At 48.8% G+C, this 17,045-nt stretch overlaps 1 protein-coding gene across 1 annotated transcript in view; it reads right to left on the bottom strand.

Moving 5' to 3' along the window:
* Positions 1–1,173: 1,173 nt before the first annotated feature.
* The window catches only part of LOC119970620 (corticotropin releasing hormone binding protein), a 47,783-nt gene continuing 31,911 nt past the window's right edge, over positions 1,174–17,045 (bottom strand). The window contains exons 6-7 of the mRNA XM_038805538.1: positions 10,833–10,950; positions 1,174–2,827 (exon numbers count right to left, since the gene is read on the bottom strand). Of these exons, the coding sequence (XP_038661466.1) occupies positions 2,670–2,827; positions 10,833–10,950 (276 nt within the window). The 3' untranslated portion in view covers positions 1,174–2,669. The remainder of the gene's footprint in view (positions 2,828–10,832; positions 10,951–17,045) is intronic.

Genomic DNA, 17,045 nt, shown 5'->3' with positions numbered 1-17,045 from the left:
GCCCCAGCCCGTAACGCTATTCTATGTCCTGCACCCGTGTTTGTTTAACTGGTGTCTTTCTTTTTAATGCTATGTGTCGTAATGCTCTGTCTAGGTGGGTCCCCAGGCAGTACATCAGAGGTGGAGGTGGCCTGGGTTTCCCACCCTGTGACCTGGGTCCCCTTTGGCAGTCGTTCTCTGGAGCGACCGGTCCTGGATGGGCCTGCCAGTATTCTCAGGTGGTGTGTTGCGGTGCTGGCCTGTTCGGCCCACTGCCCATCGGATGCGCAGGGACAGGTGGGGGGGATTCAGAGACACTGCGGTGTTCCAGCACTTTCCCTTGCGGGAGCCACAACAGGGGCCTCATCATCTCCTCCTCCCTCAGGGTGCCTGATGGCCTCCGGACTACTCATTGCGATGGTTCTGCAGCCAGAGCAAGCACCTGGGGCACCATTGTCACCTGACACTGCCAGTCTTGGGAGGCCCACTCTCGTCTCAACCAGGGTTTCAATGCTCACGGCCATGGAGCACAGTTACTGTGCCACATCCTTCTGGGACTGTGCCAGCCAGGTTCCTAAGTATCTGGCTTACGTCAGCCAGTGCCCAGCCAATGGCCTCGATGCCTGCAGCCATGGCCCGTTGCGATTGGGAATATGGCCAGGAGCATGGAGCTGGTGACTCGCCCGGGCCGCCCTGAGATCATGAAACTACTATCCAGTCTTCGTGGTGGGGCCCATGGTGCCCACAACCTCTACCACCTCCGCTCAGGCCGGTTGACATCAGGGGTGGCAGCCACCTTCCCACCCAAGGGTGCCCCGCCTCTCATCCAGCAATATTTCAAGCTCGGCATGTGGGAATCTCAGGGTCACACTCCAGGGTGCCGTCTTCTTGGCTGGAATGAGAGTATTTGGGGAGTGGAGTGCTTATATACAGCTGCAGATTGTCAGGCCCTTGAGTGCCGTTCCCAACCCAGCGAATCACACGCCGGTGTGTGTTGGAATTGCACTAGTTCTTCGTTGTATGAATGTAGACCCGTTAGCACGTCCTGAATGGCTCCAGCAGTCACACCCCCATCGGGACCGTGGAACAACCCCCCATTCAGTCCGAGCATTTAATCTCACAAATGTAGAATTCCACCCAAAGTCACGACGAGTGATAATCGTTGTCAACAAAACAGTACATTTGAAAAAAATAGATGGTTTATAGTACTTTATTTTGTCTTTGGATTCAATATAGATGATTAAACTTCAATATACAGATTATCATGCCATTAAAATGTTTATTAAAAGGATTTAATTGTGACAGCATACTAAATAATGATAGGACTATGCTTAATAATATTAAAACCTCTTATTAGAAATGCTGCATTAGTTAGTTAATGGAGAACACTGCCTGAACTCTCCTGTCACTCTTTTGGGTGGAGTAGCTTTTACTTATGTGTACACTGGGAGTGACACGGGAAGGGGTGGGTTGGCGGTCTATGGTCTGGCAAAATCCTTTGTTTGTCTACCTAAATTGGAGTTTTAACACACAGGATGCACCTTCTGTCATGGATAGATTACCCGCTCAGCCTGACTGACAGGCTGGAAGGCAGGAAGGAGAATGGCAGAGGCTACGGGGGCCAGGTGGGTCCAATCTATGGCAGGAAAAGTGTCTGATCCTGGGGCATCAGGTCCTAGGTGTGGAGAATCGGGTCCCTGAGCCTGGTCTGGACAGGTTTGAGCCTTGGCCCAGGGGTACCCAACTGAAGTGCGACCCAGTCTCCAATACTGGGTAGGGACCCTGGGGGGGTTTGGTGGTGGTGGAACTGTGGCAAGGGAAGAGAGGAATCAGCGCATATTTAAAGTGTAAACCTTCCTTATGGTAGAGGATTGGTTGCCAACCTTTTTCCGACTGTAATGAAATCCAGAAGTTGCCGAGTTGGAGCCTACGTCCCAACCCACTCGGAGTTTAACCCTTTAACTAAAACCCAATTCCACCCTTTTACCCAGGTTAAAATTCCACTCTTGGTCTTATGAAATGCGAATGTGCTTCGCTTTGGAAATTTTAATGCAAGTTTGATCCCCAAAAAGAAATGATGTTGCCACCTTGTTATTATCAACCAATCCGGTATCTTTGACACAAATTATGGAGGGGACTGGTCGCCCTTCCTCGGAGGGATTTTAACACTTTCCAAGTACATACTGAGTTTACAATTTCTGTCAGAACAAAACAAAATGACCACTCCAGCATAGCACAGAATAAAGATATTGCTGTTAATTATCTTTATGTACACTACATTAGATTGCCTCACAATGTGCTTTATACAGTGCTGGAGGTCTGGTGTAACAGAATCGTTTCTAAACAATAAATATGAAGTAGGCATAATTTGACATCACCATTGAAGCAAATCAAAAGTTTTTGCAAGCAATGGAACACTTTCCTGTTGGCCGAGTGACTATTCTGGCTGCTGAACAGACTAAACATTTACTGACTAATTGACTGGCAGGGCAGCAGGAAACCACCAGAGTTAATTAATTATCAGAGAGAAAACTCAGCAGCTACCTGGCAAAGTTCTAATAAATGAATTAACAAAGTAGCACAGACATCCACTACAGATCCCAAAATGTATTTTTTGACAGCATTACTGCTGCGTCGCAGCTTTACTCCCTAAATCGGAGAGTGGGAGGAACCTGCACACAGCAATCCACTCAATCAGCGGCGTAGCAAAAATCCTCAACCCCATTCTCGTTCTGTTTGTCCAACTCGTGGCGCCCCAGCTGACGGTACTCAAACGTTAGGCGATTTATGTACTTGCCGCTGGACACAATCCGCACCACGGTGTTGTCACAGCCGACCTTCATCTGTGCTGTAATGAAAGATTTTTCGGTTGAAAAAAAATTACTTTCCAAAGGTGGTCCGATAAAGAATCAAAGGCAACAGCTGTGGATCTGAAATGCTGTTGCCTCCTGCAAGCACAGACGAATCTGACAGAATTGTACGGCACATTAGCCGCAAATTCCCACCTTCTGAAAGTTTACCAAAGTTATGCAAGAGAACCATAGTAGGAGAGAAATTGGATCAGACCCAAAACTGGACACTGTAGCTCCTGATATGTGATGAACCGCACCCTTTCACTGCGATGCAGGCAGCACACAATCTTTTATTGTCACAAGTAGACTTACAATAACACTGCAATTAAATTACTGTGAAAAGCCCCGAGTCGCCACATTCCGGCGCCTGTCCGGGTACACAGAGTAAGAATTCAGAATGTCCAAATGATCTAACAGCACATCTTTCGGGACTTGTGGGAGGAAACCAGAGCACCCGGAAGAAACCCACGGGGAGAACATGCAGACTCCGCACAGACAGTAGCCCAAGCCGGGAATCGAACCTGGGACTCTGGAGCTGTGAAGCAACAGTGCTACCCATGGTGCTGCCGTGCTCACACCATCTGCCAATTCTAATGGTAATATTGTGTAGTCCAGAGCTCAGTACACTGCTCAATGCCTCCAAATCCCAGCAGGAGGCTAATCTCTAATAAGTGTATTCTGGCTGCAGGTAGTGCTGGAAATAGCTGGGGAAGAGACTTGGAGCAGGATGAACAGTGCAACATGACAAGAAAGTATATTCCTATAGTCTCTGATGCAGCACTAGAGGCCTTGGTGCAGAAGGAGGACAGGAGGAGAGAGTTCCTCTACCCACAGGGGTCATGAGACCTTTCAGACAGTATGAAGGAATTGGGAGAATTTTTTCACTGCTGTCAGTCCAAACAGTCTAGCCCCAAAGATTTGGAAGCAGTACAGGGGGAAGCTTAATGACTTCACAGGAGTGGGCAAGGCTAGAGATTGCATCTTGAAGGGCTACAATTTACTCTCCCTCCGCTTCACCCACTTACCAACATTCTCCATCAAGCATTCAGACTGAGCACCTCACTTCACCCTCACATGCCTAATATTGCACATCTCAGTTTGCCAACAGTGTCAGCTATTCAACTGTGGAAGGCACATCACCCAAACACATTGCACCAAACTCAATGATACACTTCCCTCTTTCTTACAAGACATAGAGGCCCATAATCAGGGGGGGGGGGGGGGGGGGGGGGGGGGGGACCGGCAACGAAGATGAACAGGCATAACATCCTTGATGGAGAAAGTTGTCTTCGAGTCACAGAGGTCTACAGCACAGAAAAAGCTCTTGGGTCCCTCACGCCTGCGCTGGCAAAAAACAATCATCTAAGTATTTTTTTTAAAAATTCTAATCAAGTGGGAATTTCGCATGGCCAATCCACTTACCGTGCACATCTTTTTGGATTGTGGGGGTGAGACCCACACAGACACCTGGAAAATGTGAAAACCCCACACGGACAGTGACCCGGAGTCGGGATCGAACCCGGGTCCTTGGTGCCATGAGGCAGCAGTGCTAACCACTGCACCACTGTGCCACCCTCCACCTAAGTATTCTAATCCCATTTTCCAGCACTTGGCCCATAGCCTTTTATGCCTTGGCATAAATACTAAATACTTCTTAAATGTTATGAGGGTCTCTGCCTCCACCACCCTTTCAGGCAGTGAGTTCCAGACACCCACCGCCCTCTGGGTGAAAAAGGCTTTCCTCACATCCCGTCTAATCCTCCTGTCCCTTACCTTAAATCTATGCCACCTGGCAATTGACCTCTCTATCAAGGGGAAACATTTCTTCCTGTCTACTCTATCTATGCTCCTCATAATGTTATACATCTCAATCATGTCCCTCCACAGTTGCCCCTGCTCCAAGGAAAACAATCCCAGTCTATCTAATCTCTCTTCATAACTGAATCTCTTCAGCTCAGGCCACGTCCAGGTAAATCTCCTCTGCACCCTTTCCAGTGCTATCACATCCCTCCTATAATGTGGATTGCAGGAGCTGGATTCTCTGCAGCCCCACGCCGAAATCACGTTCAGCGTGGGGGCGGAGAACGGCCATTTACAAGGAAATCGGGACCGGCGCCGCTGAAGTGATTCTCCGGTCCCTGCACGATCTACGCTTCGCGGCTAGGCCATTGACAGAGGCCCTCCCCGCGATTCTCCGTGCTAAACTGGCCAGGTTCCTGATGGCGTGGTTCTAACCACGTATCGGCCTTCGGGAACCGGGGTAGTCCACAGCCGCCCTGGTGGGGGGGAGGAGGCAGGGGGATCGATCACCTGTGGGGGGCGGGGGGGGGGGGCCTTGTGGACGGTGATCGGGTGGCACGGATCCGCAGGCGCGCGCGATCTAGGGGGGGCCTACATTTTGTATGACAGTTCGCGGTCCGAGTCCGCCATTGCGCACGGCGCGGACACCCGGCGAGAGCTGCAAGGAGCATTCCGGGGCCCTGCCAGACACCTGCAGGTAGGAGAATCGCTCAGGACTTTCTTAAGGAAAGTCCAGAGTGATTCGCCAGCGTGGAGACATAGCCCCAGTTTTGGAGAATCCAGCCCCAGAAATTCAGACAATGCTCTAGCTGTGGCTAGATTGCGGTTGGGGTCCGATCCAGAAGCGCATATCGCATCCGCTTCTGAGGTCACTGATTGTGCGCCCGATGAGAACAAGTTTCAAGACAATTGAATGTTGACCTTTATAACTCGAGGATTAGAATGGAAGTGGTAAGGGGCGGCATGGTGGCACAGTGGTTAGCAGTGCTTCCTACGGCACTGAGGTCCCAGGTTCAATCCCAGCCCTGGGTCACTGTCTGTGTGGAGTTTGCACATTCTCCTCGTGTCTGCGTGGGTTTCATCCCCACAACCCAAAGATATGCAGGTTAGTTGGATTGCCTAAGTTAAATGGCCCCTTAATTGGAAAAAAAATAATTGGGTACTCTAAATTTGTTTTAAAAAAAGAGTGGAAGTGGTGGAAATCATGTTTTTTCTATACAAAGCCATGGTTAGAGCACACCTGAAATATCCTGATCAGTTCTGGTCACCAAGCTTTAGGAAGGCTATATGAGCCCAGAGCAAAGGTTTACAAGAATGAGCGCTAAACCTCCTGGTTTAAATTTCTAGGAGAAATTACACAATCAAGGGTTGTGTACACTGGGATTTAGAAGTTTAGGGGGAGATTTCCAGAGGTTTTCAAGTTATTAAGAGAAACAGAAAAGCCAAATAAAGAAAAAACATTTCCATTGGTTGGGGAGCCCAGGACTTTCAAGAGTGAAATTAGAAATCATGGGCTGAATTCGCTGCCAGCGGGATGCTCCATTTTGCTGGCAGCCCAGGGATTTCCCGATGGCATGGGGCTGCCACATAATGGGAAACCCCATTGACCAGCCAGCGTAACGGATCATCCCTCCGGCGGGATGAAACAGAAATGTGGCGGGGCGGAGAATACAGCCCCATTTCTGCACACAACGGATAACAGACATTGGGAACTCTCTTCAAAAAACAGCAATTGATTGTTAATTAAAAACTGAAATTGTTAAGTCAATGGGCTAGGGTCTGGCAGATGGAATACAATGTTGACAAATGTGAGGTTATCCATTTTGGTAGGAATAACAGCAAACGGGATTATTATTTAAACGATAGAATATTAAAGCATGCTGCTGTGCAGAGAGACTTGGGTGTGCTAGTGCATGAGTCACAGAAAGTTGGTTTACAGGTGCAACAGGTGATTAAGAAGGCAAATGGAATTTTGTCCTTCATTGCTAGAGGGATGGGGTTTAAGACTAGGGAGGTTATGCTGCAATTGTATAAGGTGATGGTGAGGCCACACCTGGAGTATTGTGTTCAGTTTTGGTCCCCTTACTTGAGAAAGGACATACTGGCACTGGAGGGTGTGCAGAGGAGATTCACAAGGTTAATCCCAGAGTTGAAGGGGTTGGATTACGAGGAGAGGTTGAGTAGACTGGGACTGTACTCGTTGGAATTTGGAAGGATGAGGGGGGATCTTATAGAAACATTTAAAATTATGAAGGGAATAGATAGGATAGATGCGGGCAGGTTGTTTCCACTGGCGGGTGAAAGCAGAACTAGGGGATATAGCCTCAAAATAAGGGGAAGTAGATTTAGGACTGAGTTTAGGAGCAACTACTTCACCCAAAGGGTTGTGAATCTATGGAATTCCTTGCCCAGTGAAGCAGTTGAGGCTCCTTCATTAAATGTTTTTAAGGTAAAGATAGATAGTTTTTGAAGAATAAAGGGATTAAGGGTTATGGTGTTCGGGCCGGAAAGTGGAGCTGAGTCCACAAAAGATCTGCCACGATCTAATTGAATGGCGGAGCAGGCTCGAGGGGCCAGATGGCCTACTCCTGCTCCTAGTTCTTATGTTCTTATGAGGAACGAAAGACCGAAGGAGGTGAGGAGTTCCACATGGTTTTCTCCTGGGAATGAACAGGAGTACTTATATCCTAATCATTGGACTGAAACAGGCATGTTCAGGTCGGACACCCATTTTACACCCTGCTCGACTTTCCTCTTCATCGAAGTCAAGGAGAGAATAATCGAGTGGAGTTTAAAATGGACGTCTGACTCCAAGCACCCGTTTACACCCAGCAAATTAGTGGTCATGGAGGTGAGCGTAGATTGGAGGGGAGGGGGGAGGTTGCGGGCGATGAATATCGGGGGGGGAGGGAGGGGGTGGTTGCTGCTAATTAATGTTGTGGGGAGAGCCCCGAGACCTCCGTGATGTGGGCTGAGGGCTGTTCAGCTGCAGCGCTATTTGGGGTGCCCTTTAAAAATGGTGCCCCAATCTGTTTGGAGCTGGTTGACAGCTCCATGAGGCCCCACCTCACCTGACTGACGGTGTAAACCACACCCGCTCATTTGTGTTTGGCAAAGAGGCTCAAGATTCAATGAGGAAATTGGTCTGTGCAACTGGAGAGTTACACACCAGTTTTTTGTCTTAGCCTGACACTTTTCTTAAATCTAGTGTACCTAATTCATTCTTTTCTAATTAAGGAGCAATTTAGCGTGACCAATCCACCTATCGTGCACATCTTTTGGGTCGTGGGGGTGAAACCCACGCAAACATGGGGAGAATGTGCAAACTCCACATGGACAGTGACCCAGGGTCAGGATCGAACCTGGGACCTCGGCGCCGTGAGGCAGAAGTGCTAACCACTGCACAACCGTGCTGCCCCTGAACCTGACACTTTACCAAATTCTGTTAAGATTCGACCCAGAGATTTGACATAAATAGATCTTTGTTCAGCTCGCAGACTTTCTCTCAGATGGTTGTTAGCTTCTGGGCTGTCTGGCTGATAGGCAACTTCTTCCTCAAAAGGCAAGAGAAGCAGAATCTTTGAATATTTTTAAGGCAGATCTTGATATATTCTTGAATGACAAGGGGGTGAAAGGTTGACAAAGGGGTGAAAGGTTATTGGGGGGTAGGCAGGCATGCCAGGCTGAAGACAATCAGATCAGCCATGATCTTATTGAATGGTGGAGCAGGCTCGAGGGGCTGAGTGGCCTACTTCTGCTTCCATATCTCATTGAATGTTGAAATAGGCTCAGGGGGATAAATGGCCTCCTCCTCGACATTTGCTTTGTTGCAGAGGTCACAAGCCAGGATTTTGTTGGGCAACATGGAGGAAAAGGCTGATGAACATGCAGACAGAAATGGTTGTTGTCCTGTTAAGTCTGCTAGAAAGTCTACTCTCTCTGTAAAGGAGCTAACAGTCCAACACCAACTTAACACAAGGATGTGCAGAATGTGGGGGCCCATTCTTTCCAATGCAGAAGTGGTGGCCAACTCCCTGTGAGCACTAGTGGACCCAAAGATGATGCTGTATCTCATGGCCAATATTCAGCTTCCATTACAGCACAATGTCTAAGCAGTGCAGACTGAGGTCACAATATCTCAGTTTGATGCCATACAGGCTCAGGCTGCTACTTTCCCTCAGAAAACTATGCTCAAGGAGGCTTGCAGGGTGTCTCAGCAGTCTAGCTGACAGAGTGGAAACAGCATGGGCCCGATTCTCCGTCGGCTGATGCCGGAATCGCGAAACGCGATTGGGCGGCGAATCGGTTTTGACGCCAAAATCGTGGCGGCCGCCAGGTTCACACCAAATCTCATTCCTCCAGTGCTTCGACAGCGGCGTCAATGTATTCCACTCCGCACGTACAGTAAACAGCGCTGACATATCATTAGCGGGCCTGACCTGTTATACTCCGAAGCCTCCGCGATCCACCGCCTCCACCAGGGGAATTCCCGATGGCGAGGTTCACTTGTGCTTTCAAAAATTGTGAAGCAGGTGCTGTGGCTGATGAGGGGGAGAGAGGGGGAACGGGAAGTGTCCAACATCACCATAGTGTGCCAACAGTTATGCTGCTTGCCAGGGGGATTCTGCTAAGGCCTGGAAGGGGGAGGGGGGGGGGGGGGGGGGGGGGGGGGGAGTAGCGATGGGTGGCCAGGAGTTGGGCTGTGGGGTCAAAGTGGACGGGCACGGAATACCAATGGCCCAGCCTGCAAGGCAGACTTGCAGCTGGGCACGCCGCTGACTGCCCACTGTGAATTTAGTGCCATGGGTCGTATGGGTGCCCCCCCCCCCGGGCACCCACCCTAGGTACCCCCTGACCCCAACTGACCCATCAACGGGAAGGACGTGCTCCAGTGCCATCTGATTGGCTGGGATGAGTGTATGTGGGGAGTGGAGTGCTAATACGCGGCTGCAGCTTGTCAGCCTCTCGAGTGCGAATTTCGATCTCGGCCGACACCGTTTTCCATTGGAATCGATTGTGTTCCACGTGGTGCCGGTGCCAGCCCCTGAGTGGTCCAGTTGTGGCACCAGTTTTGCTGTCGTAGAACTACACTAATCCTGCCTGGCATCAACACTTAGTCTCAGGAATGGAGAATCTGGCTGCATATGTTTGGTTGCATCCCTGCAAAGCCACATCTGCACAAAGGCAAGCTACCCTGGGAAAGCCCAATAGTGTGGCAAAGTCAACAAAGTGAAAACAATATGCTCCCATCTCCTGTCACAAAAAACATCAGTTACCCCCCCCCCCCCCCCCCCCCCCCCCTTATTCAACAGCGGACAGTGAACTAGGAGATGCTACAGATGTCGCCTGCTTCAGCTTGGATAGATCCTGATGTAAGGAAATTCAGGGAGACAGTGACCTTCACTGGCAGAGGCTGAAGATCTGCCAACAAGACGTGGTAGATTTCCTTTTGTAATATGGAGTCAATGCATACACAGCGTCTGGGTTAGGTTCAGATAAGAGAAATGCTCCTGAGAAACCGTGGGTGGAAATTACCATCAGAACACTTGCACCCTGACCTCTTTTTCCCTCAGCGAACAGCTTTCCCTCTTCTGTTTTGCATCTGCTCCATCTCTCTGACAGTCTCCGGATCAAGAGGGTTGGTGGCTGCAGAACCCATGTTTGAGAACAAGTCTGACCAAGACAAAGTCAGAACCAAGGCCTTTGCCATGTGCAGCACCACTCCCTGTCGATGCCATCAACTTTAAACAAATGAATCAGCAACAAATGTGTGAGAATTGGATTAAAATTTAGTCGCTAATGTTTTAGGCAGTGCAACAAAGTTATTTGATCGAGTCAATCGATCAAAGTTCTCCCTCGTACCTCAGCAAGCATAAATTAACAAGAAAGAAAATTCTGACAGAAAAGTTTACCTGGGATAAGACAAAATTGAATTTAAAACGTCAACATTATTGAACCACAGCACAGAAGGAAAGTCTCTGAAGGAGTTAACCAACTGTCCCACTCAATTGTTCTTTCATGATCGCTCTGAAAATTCCATCAAATATCACAAAAGTTCAACACAGGGGTACTAATTAATCAACTGCAACAAGGTCATAGACAGAGGATGTCCTGCCAGACATGGAAGTACATATGTTTAAAGTGAAAGCATCCTGTTAACCCACCTGTGGCTGGTGAATTTATGGAATCAATCCCTCTCACCTGGTCCACTGAAAGAGTAGCAAATGTCAGCCACTGGATACATCCTGCTGGGGTCCAGTCTGTTCCCTCCCAGAAGTTGCACAAAATCAGTTGCTCCAGCGCAGCTTTGAGCAGGTATCTAATGCAGATAACACAAAGAAATCCATACAGCTCATCCATGGGTGGTACTCGATACGGGATATATGACAAAGCAGAACATAATAATCTACTAAGGACCGCAGTTGACAGAAGGTAAAGACATTGGCTATGTCAGTTTAGCTTGAATGTAAATGTAAATTGTAACCAAAACTTGAATTTGCAGTGAAGGGCTGGAAGGATCATCGAACACAATTTCACGTTTAAAGCACACAAACTAAAAGTAACAGTGCCCAAAACACTATTCCAGTCGGCAACTGATGCTCTAAACTGCATACAATATCTCCCATTTAACATGAGAAATGACTGAAAATCGCTCTGCCGTGACTTATAATTTAATCAGTCCTTTGAGTTGACATTTCATTCTCCAGGAGTGGTTCGTAGCTCCTGGGCGGGATTCTCTGATCCTGAGGCTAAGTGTTGACGCCGTCGTAAACGCTGTTGTGTTTCACGGCGGCGTCAACATGCCCTCAGGAGAAGTGATTACATGGCACTCGAGCGACCCGCGCCGCTCCAGCTGCCGATGCTAGCATCAGATGGGCGCTGCGGGTCTGCGCATGCACAGTGGGGCCGGCACCAATGCGAGCATGCGCAGTGGCTCCCTTATCCTTGCCGGCCCCGACGCAACATGGCGTAGGGCTACAGTGGCCAGCACGGAACAAAAGAGTTCCCAGCCCGAGAGGCTGGCCCGCCGATCGGTAGGCCCCGATCACGGGCCAGGCCACAGCGGAGGCCCCCCCAGGATTGGACCCCCTCCCCCCCCCACCAGAACACCCCCAGATACATCCACGCCGAGGTCCCGCCGGGTAGAGTGGCCCCTGACCGGCGTCACCCTGATCGCGCCGGCGCCGATTCTCGGCTCTCCGGCGGACCGGGGTCTGGGCGGCGTCACGTGATTCGTGCCCGGCTCGGCGATTCTCCGGCCCGGCCTGGGCTGAGAGAATCCCGCTCCCTGTTTCCTTTTCCAGTCGGATGACTTCTAATCCCCAAACTTCCATGATGTGGGTTATCCCTCCCTCTAGCCAAAACAGAACTCTTACGCTTGGTTTCAACCCACAACCTCGGTCCCTTCAATTTGAGCGCCGGCTCCTAGCAGAATGTTTGTGTGGTGAACAGTAGAGATATGCTACCTCTATCTCTCTGCTCTTTTCTCTCAGATTCTTGCAGAATGACCCTGTTTGGGAGGTTCAGTGATATTTTTGTGAAATCATCCAACCATAAATTGGCTTCCCAAGGACTCTTCGCCTCTCAAAATCCATTTCCATGGCAATGTGAATTGCATGGGTCTTGTATCCCGGTAGAAATGCTAATTAGTTATCCTCTAGACTCCCACCTTCAATCTATTTTGGAATTAAATGGACAATGTATGTAGAAGCATGTTAAAGCTCTGATATTCCTTATACTTCCCTGGGACTAGGAGGCGAACAGCATTCTTCACGAACCAGCGGAGCGGGCCACTCCGGCGTGCCAACCAGCGCCGAAGGGCCTCCACCGGCCGGCGCGAGTTGGCGCATGCGCGGGAGTGCCAGCGTGTGCTGGCATCATTCCAGCACATGCGCAGGGGGGTTCTTCTTCTTCTCCGCACCGGCCATGGCGGAGGTTGACAGCGGCCACGATCGCGGGCCAGATCCCCCCGCGCCCCTCCCGAGGACTCTGCAGGCCGCCTGTGGAACCAGGACCCGCTGAAAACGGGCGGGCAATCAGCCCATCGCAGGCTGGAGAATTGCTGGGGAGGGCGCTGCCAGCGACCGCCGAACTGCGCGCGCGATTCCCGCCCCCGCCAAAACTCCGCCGCCGGAGAATTCAGTAGCCGGCGGGGGTGGGTTCATGCCGTCCCCCCGGCGATTCTCTGACCTGGCGGGGGTCGTAGAATCCCGCCCCCTATTCGTAACAATGTTGGTTGATGTTTATTTTTGATTAAATGGACCCACCTTTAATTTGTTCTAAAGACATACAAAGTCTCTCTTCGGGTGAGGGGTAGATGTGGAATTACTTAAATCAATCTGCACGTATTAGTCCACTGTGTACAACTTGGAAACATGTTCCAGCCGTCATCATTGTCATGGGATGCGTGATAATCCTGCAGGAGGTTTGTATTCAATCTGTTGAACATTAACAGGTAGGTTGCCATGGGAATAGGGACGGTAGCAAAGTGAAGACTTTATCTGTATTGAAACAGCTGTCTTTGCTATTCCAGTTATACTATACAGCTCACAGAAACATGAAGCAGTTGTTGGCTTTGCATCAAGGTAGGCTGTGAAGTATAATTCAGATGTCAAATTGCTTGATTTCAATTTATCGAAGTGATCCGAGCCCACCTCCAGGGGGTTGTGTCACTCCGCTTTGGCTTCTCGCAGATTAAAGTTTCAATTATTTTGTTTCACAGTCAGCCAGTGTTTTACGTATGCTCGAAAATTCACATAAACAGAAAACCGTTTTCACTGGCCAGCGAATGTCACTGCACCTAATGCATATTACAGGGGCGATTCTCGGATCCCCACACCAGGCCGGAGAATCGCCGCAACCGTGCCACTTAGCTGGCGCGCGATTCTCTGAGGCGCGGAGAATCGGCGCCATTTGCACCGGCGCGTTTGGCGCGGCGCCGGCCACTGGAATCGGAGGGGCCGCCGATTCTCCGGCCCGCATGGGCCGAGCGACCGCCCGGATCCAACAGAGTCCCGCCGGCGCCATTCACCGCTGGTTGCTGCCGGCGGGAACTCTGTGGGAACGGTCGGGGGGCGGCCTGAGGGGGGCTCCTTCACCAGGGGGGACCTCCAACGGGGTTTGGCCCGCGATCGGGGCCCACCGATCGGCAGGCCATCCTCTCCCCCCCCCCATCGGGCCTACTTTCTGGCGTGGCCAGCCCCTAACACCAACGCCATGTTGAGTCAGGGCCGTCGCACTTAAGAATTCCCCCGCGCATGCGCAGGTTGGCACGGCCCAACTGCGCATGCGCGGGTTGGCGCGGCGCCGATTTGGTGTCGGGAAAGGAGGTTTCACACCGCTCCAGTGCCGTGCTGGCCCCCTATGGGGCCAGAATCTGTCGTACCCGGGCCCGGTTCACGCCGTCATGAAATGCGACGGCGTCCACGACGGCGCGAACACTTGGGCTCCATATTGGAGAAACGCCCCATCTTGTGCCAGTGTAGTAAAGGGTTAACTTCTGAAACTATGTATAAAGCAAACGCTAGATGGCGTTACCAATTCATTGTGTAAAAGACAGCAACTCTAGGAATTCTGGGAGAAGCTGAAGAGAACATGATGAGAAGCTGAGGAGGACAGAGTGAGAATTGATTGTAGAGCTATAGCATGAGGTCAAGTCATAGTGTAATTTATTAGTTAGATACAATATTGATTACTGTACTACAGATTCAGTATTATTAGTTTAGTACCTGTTACTCATTAAAGAGTGCGAACCTAATCAAAGTTAGTAGTGTAAAATAAATTTATTTTGATTCAAACTTCTTATTTTTATTTTCTTTGTCAATACTGTATATCTGGCTATCTTGGAGGAAAAGGCAAGGAATATAAAACCTAATGGTTCCTTGTCACTTTCCGTAGCTACCTTCAACATGACAAGGAGCTGAATCCTGGTGTGTGTGGCAGTGGAGATTAACAATGTATCCCTATCTAAGGGAATATGTAATGTATATTGCAATTAATAGAGCTATGATTGGTGAAACCAGGCAACAAGTTACATGAAGCTGCTGAGAGTTGACTATACTTGTACAAAATTAATACATTGCAGATTTATGACATAGGCTTATTTTAGTACATACAATCAACAATTATTTTGTGAAGGTCACAATAATCCCCAAATACTCATACAGGGAAATTTGCTGAATCATCTCCAATTTGCTTATTTTTCTGTATGGGTTCATCAATTGAGAAATTAAGCATTTTCAACTTTTTTCATTGAGTATCAGCTACAAGGAAGTGAGGTGAAGTATAGTCAGGTGTAAACAGATTATAGCTGCTCTCACTTCAATGATCTCTGTTCTATCCCAACTTAATGCCTTAAAACCAGCATCAGGAAAACATTAACTGGCATCACATTTTCATTTCCTATTTCAACAAAAAAGATAAACACCTCCACGCACTTTGCAGGAGCATCAGAACACTCAACGACATAAGGAAAATCTAAAGACAGATGACCAAAGGTATGGTCAAAAAGGAAGGTTTCAGGTAGCATTTTAAAAAAGGAAAGAAAGGTGGGGAGGTTCATGAAGGGAATTCCAGAGCCAGCTGAAAGCACTGCTGCCAATTGTGGAGCAATTAACATCGGGCATGAGTCGGAGGATTGTGGGTCTGTAGGTGGCTACAGAGATAATGAGGGCAAGACAGAGGAGAGAATTGAAAACAAGGATCAGAGTTTAAAAATTGTGTCAGGGAGCATGAAAAATGATGCTAATGTAGGTCAGTGAGCACGGACAATGATATTAATGTAGGTCAGTGAGCACAGACAATGATGTTAATGTAGGTCAGTGAGCACAGACAATGATATTAATGTGGGTCAGTGAGCACGGACAATGATGTTAATGTGGGTCAGTGAGCACGGACAATGATGTTAATGTAGGTCAGTGAGCACAGACAATGATATTAATGTAGGTCAGTGAGCACGGACAATGATGTTAATGTGGGTCAGTGAGCACGGACAATGATGTTAATGTAGGTCAGTGAGCACGGACAATGATATTAATGTGGGTCAGTGAGCACAGACAATGATGCTAATGTGGGTCAGTGAGCACAGACAATGATGTTAATGTGGGTCAGTGAGCACAGACAATGATGCTAATGTGGGTCAGTGAGCACAGACAATGATGCTAATGTGGGTCAGTGAGCACGGACAATGATGCTAATGTAGGTCAGTGAGCACAGACAATGATGCTAATGTGGGTCAGTGAGCACAGACAATGATGCTAATGTGGGTCAGTGAGCACGGACAATGATGCTAATGTAGGTCAGTGAGCACAGACAATGATGCTAATGTGGGTCAGTGAGCACAGACAATGATGCTAATGTGGGTCAGTGAGCACGGACAATGATGCTAATGTAGGTCAGTGAGCACAGACAATGATGCTAATGTAGGTCAGTGAGCACAGACAATGATATTAATGTAGGTCAGTGAGCACAGACAATGATATTAATGTAGGTCAGGGAGCACAGACAATGATGTTAATGTAGGTCAGTGAGCACGGACAATGATATTAATGTGGGTCAGTGAGCACGGACAATGATGTTAATGTGGGTCAGTGAGCACAGACAATGATGCTAATGTGGGTCAGTGAGCACGGACAATGATGCTAATGTAGGTCAGTGAGCACAGACAATGATGCTAATGTAGGTCAGTGAGCACAGACAATGATATTAATGTAGGTCAGTGAGCACAGACAATGATATTAATGTAGGTCAGGGAGCACAGACAATGATGTTAATGTAGGTCAGTGAGCACGGACAATGATATTAATGTGGGTCAGTGAGCACGGACAATGATGTTAATGTGGGTCAGTGAGCACAGACAATGATGCTAATGTGGGTCAGTGAGCACGGACAATGATGTTAATGTGGGTCAGTGAGCACAGACAATGATGCTAATGTGGGTCAGTGAGCACAGACAATGATGCTAATGTAGGTCAGGGAGCACAGACAATGATATTAATGTGGGTCAGTGAGCACGGACAATGATGTTAATGTAGGTCAGTGAGCACGGACAATGATGTTAATGTGGGTCAGTGAGCACAGACAATGATGCTAATGTGGGTCAGTGAGCACAGACAATGATGCTAATGTGGGTCAGTGAGCACAGACAATGATGTTAATGTGGGTCAGTGAGCACAGACAATGATATTAATGTGGGTCAGTGAGCACGGACAATGATATTAATGTAGGTCAGGGAGCACGGACAATGATGTTAATGTGGGTCAGTGAGCACAGACAATGATATTAATGTAGGTCAGTGAGCACGGACAATGATGTTAATGTAGGTCAGTGAGCACAGACAATGATGTTAATGTGGGTCAGTGAGCACAGACAATGATATTAATGTGGGTCAGTGAGCACAGACAATGATGTTAATGT

This window comes from Scyliorhinus canicula, chromosome 8 (assembly GCF_902713615.1).
Source record: "Scyliorhinus canicula chromosome 8, sScyCan1.1, whole genome shotgun sequence".
Taxonomy (NCBI): domain Eukaryota; kingdom Metazoa; phylum Chordata; class Chondrichthyes; order Carcharhiniformes; family Scyliorhinidae; genus Scyliorhinus; species Scyliorhinus canicula.
This window is presented reverse-complemented; position numbering and strand designations above follow the sequence as displayed.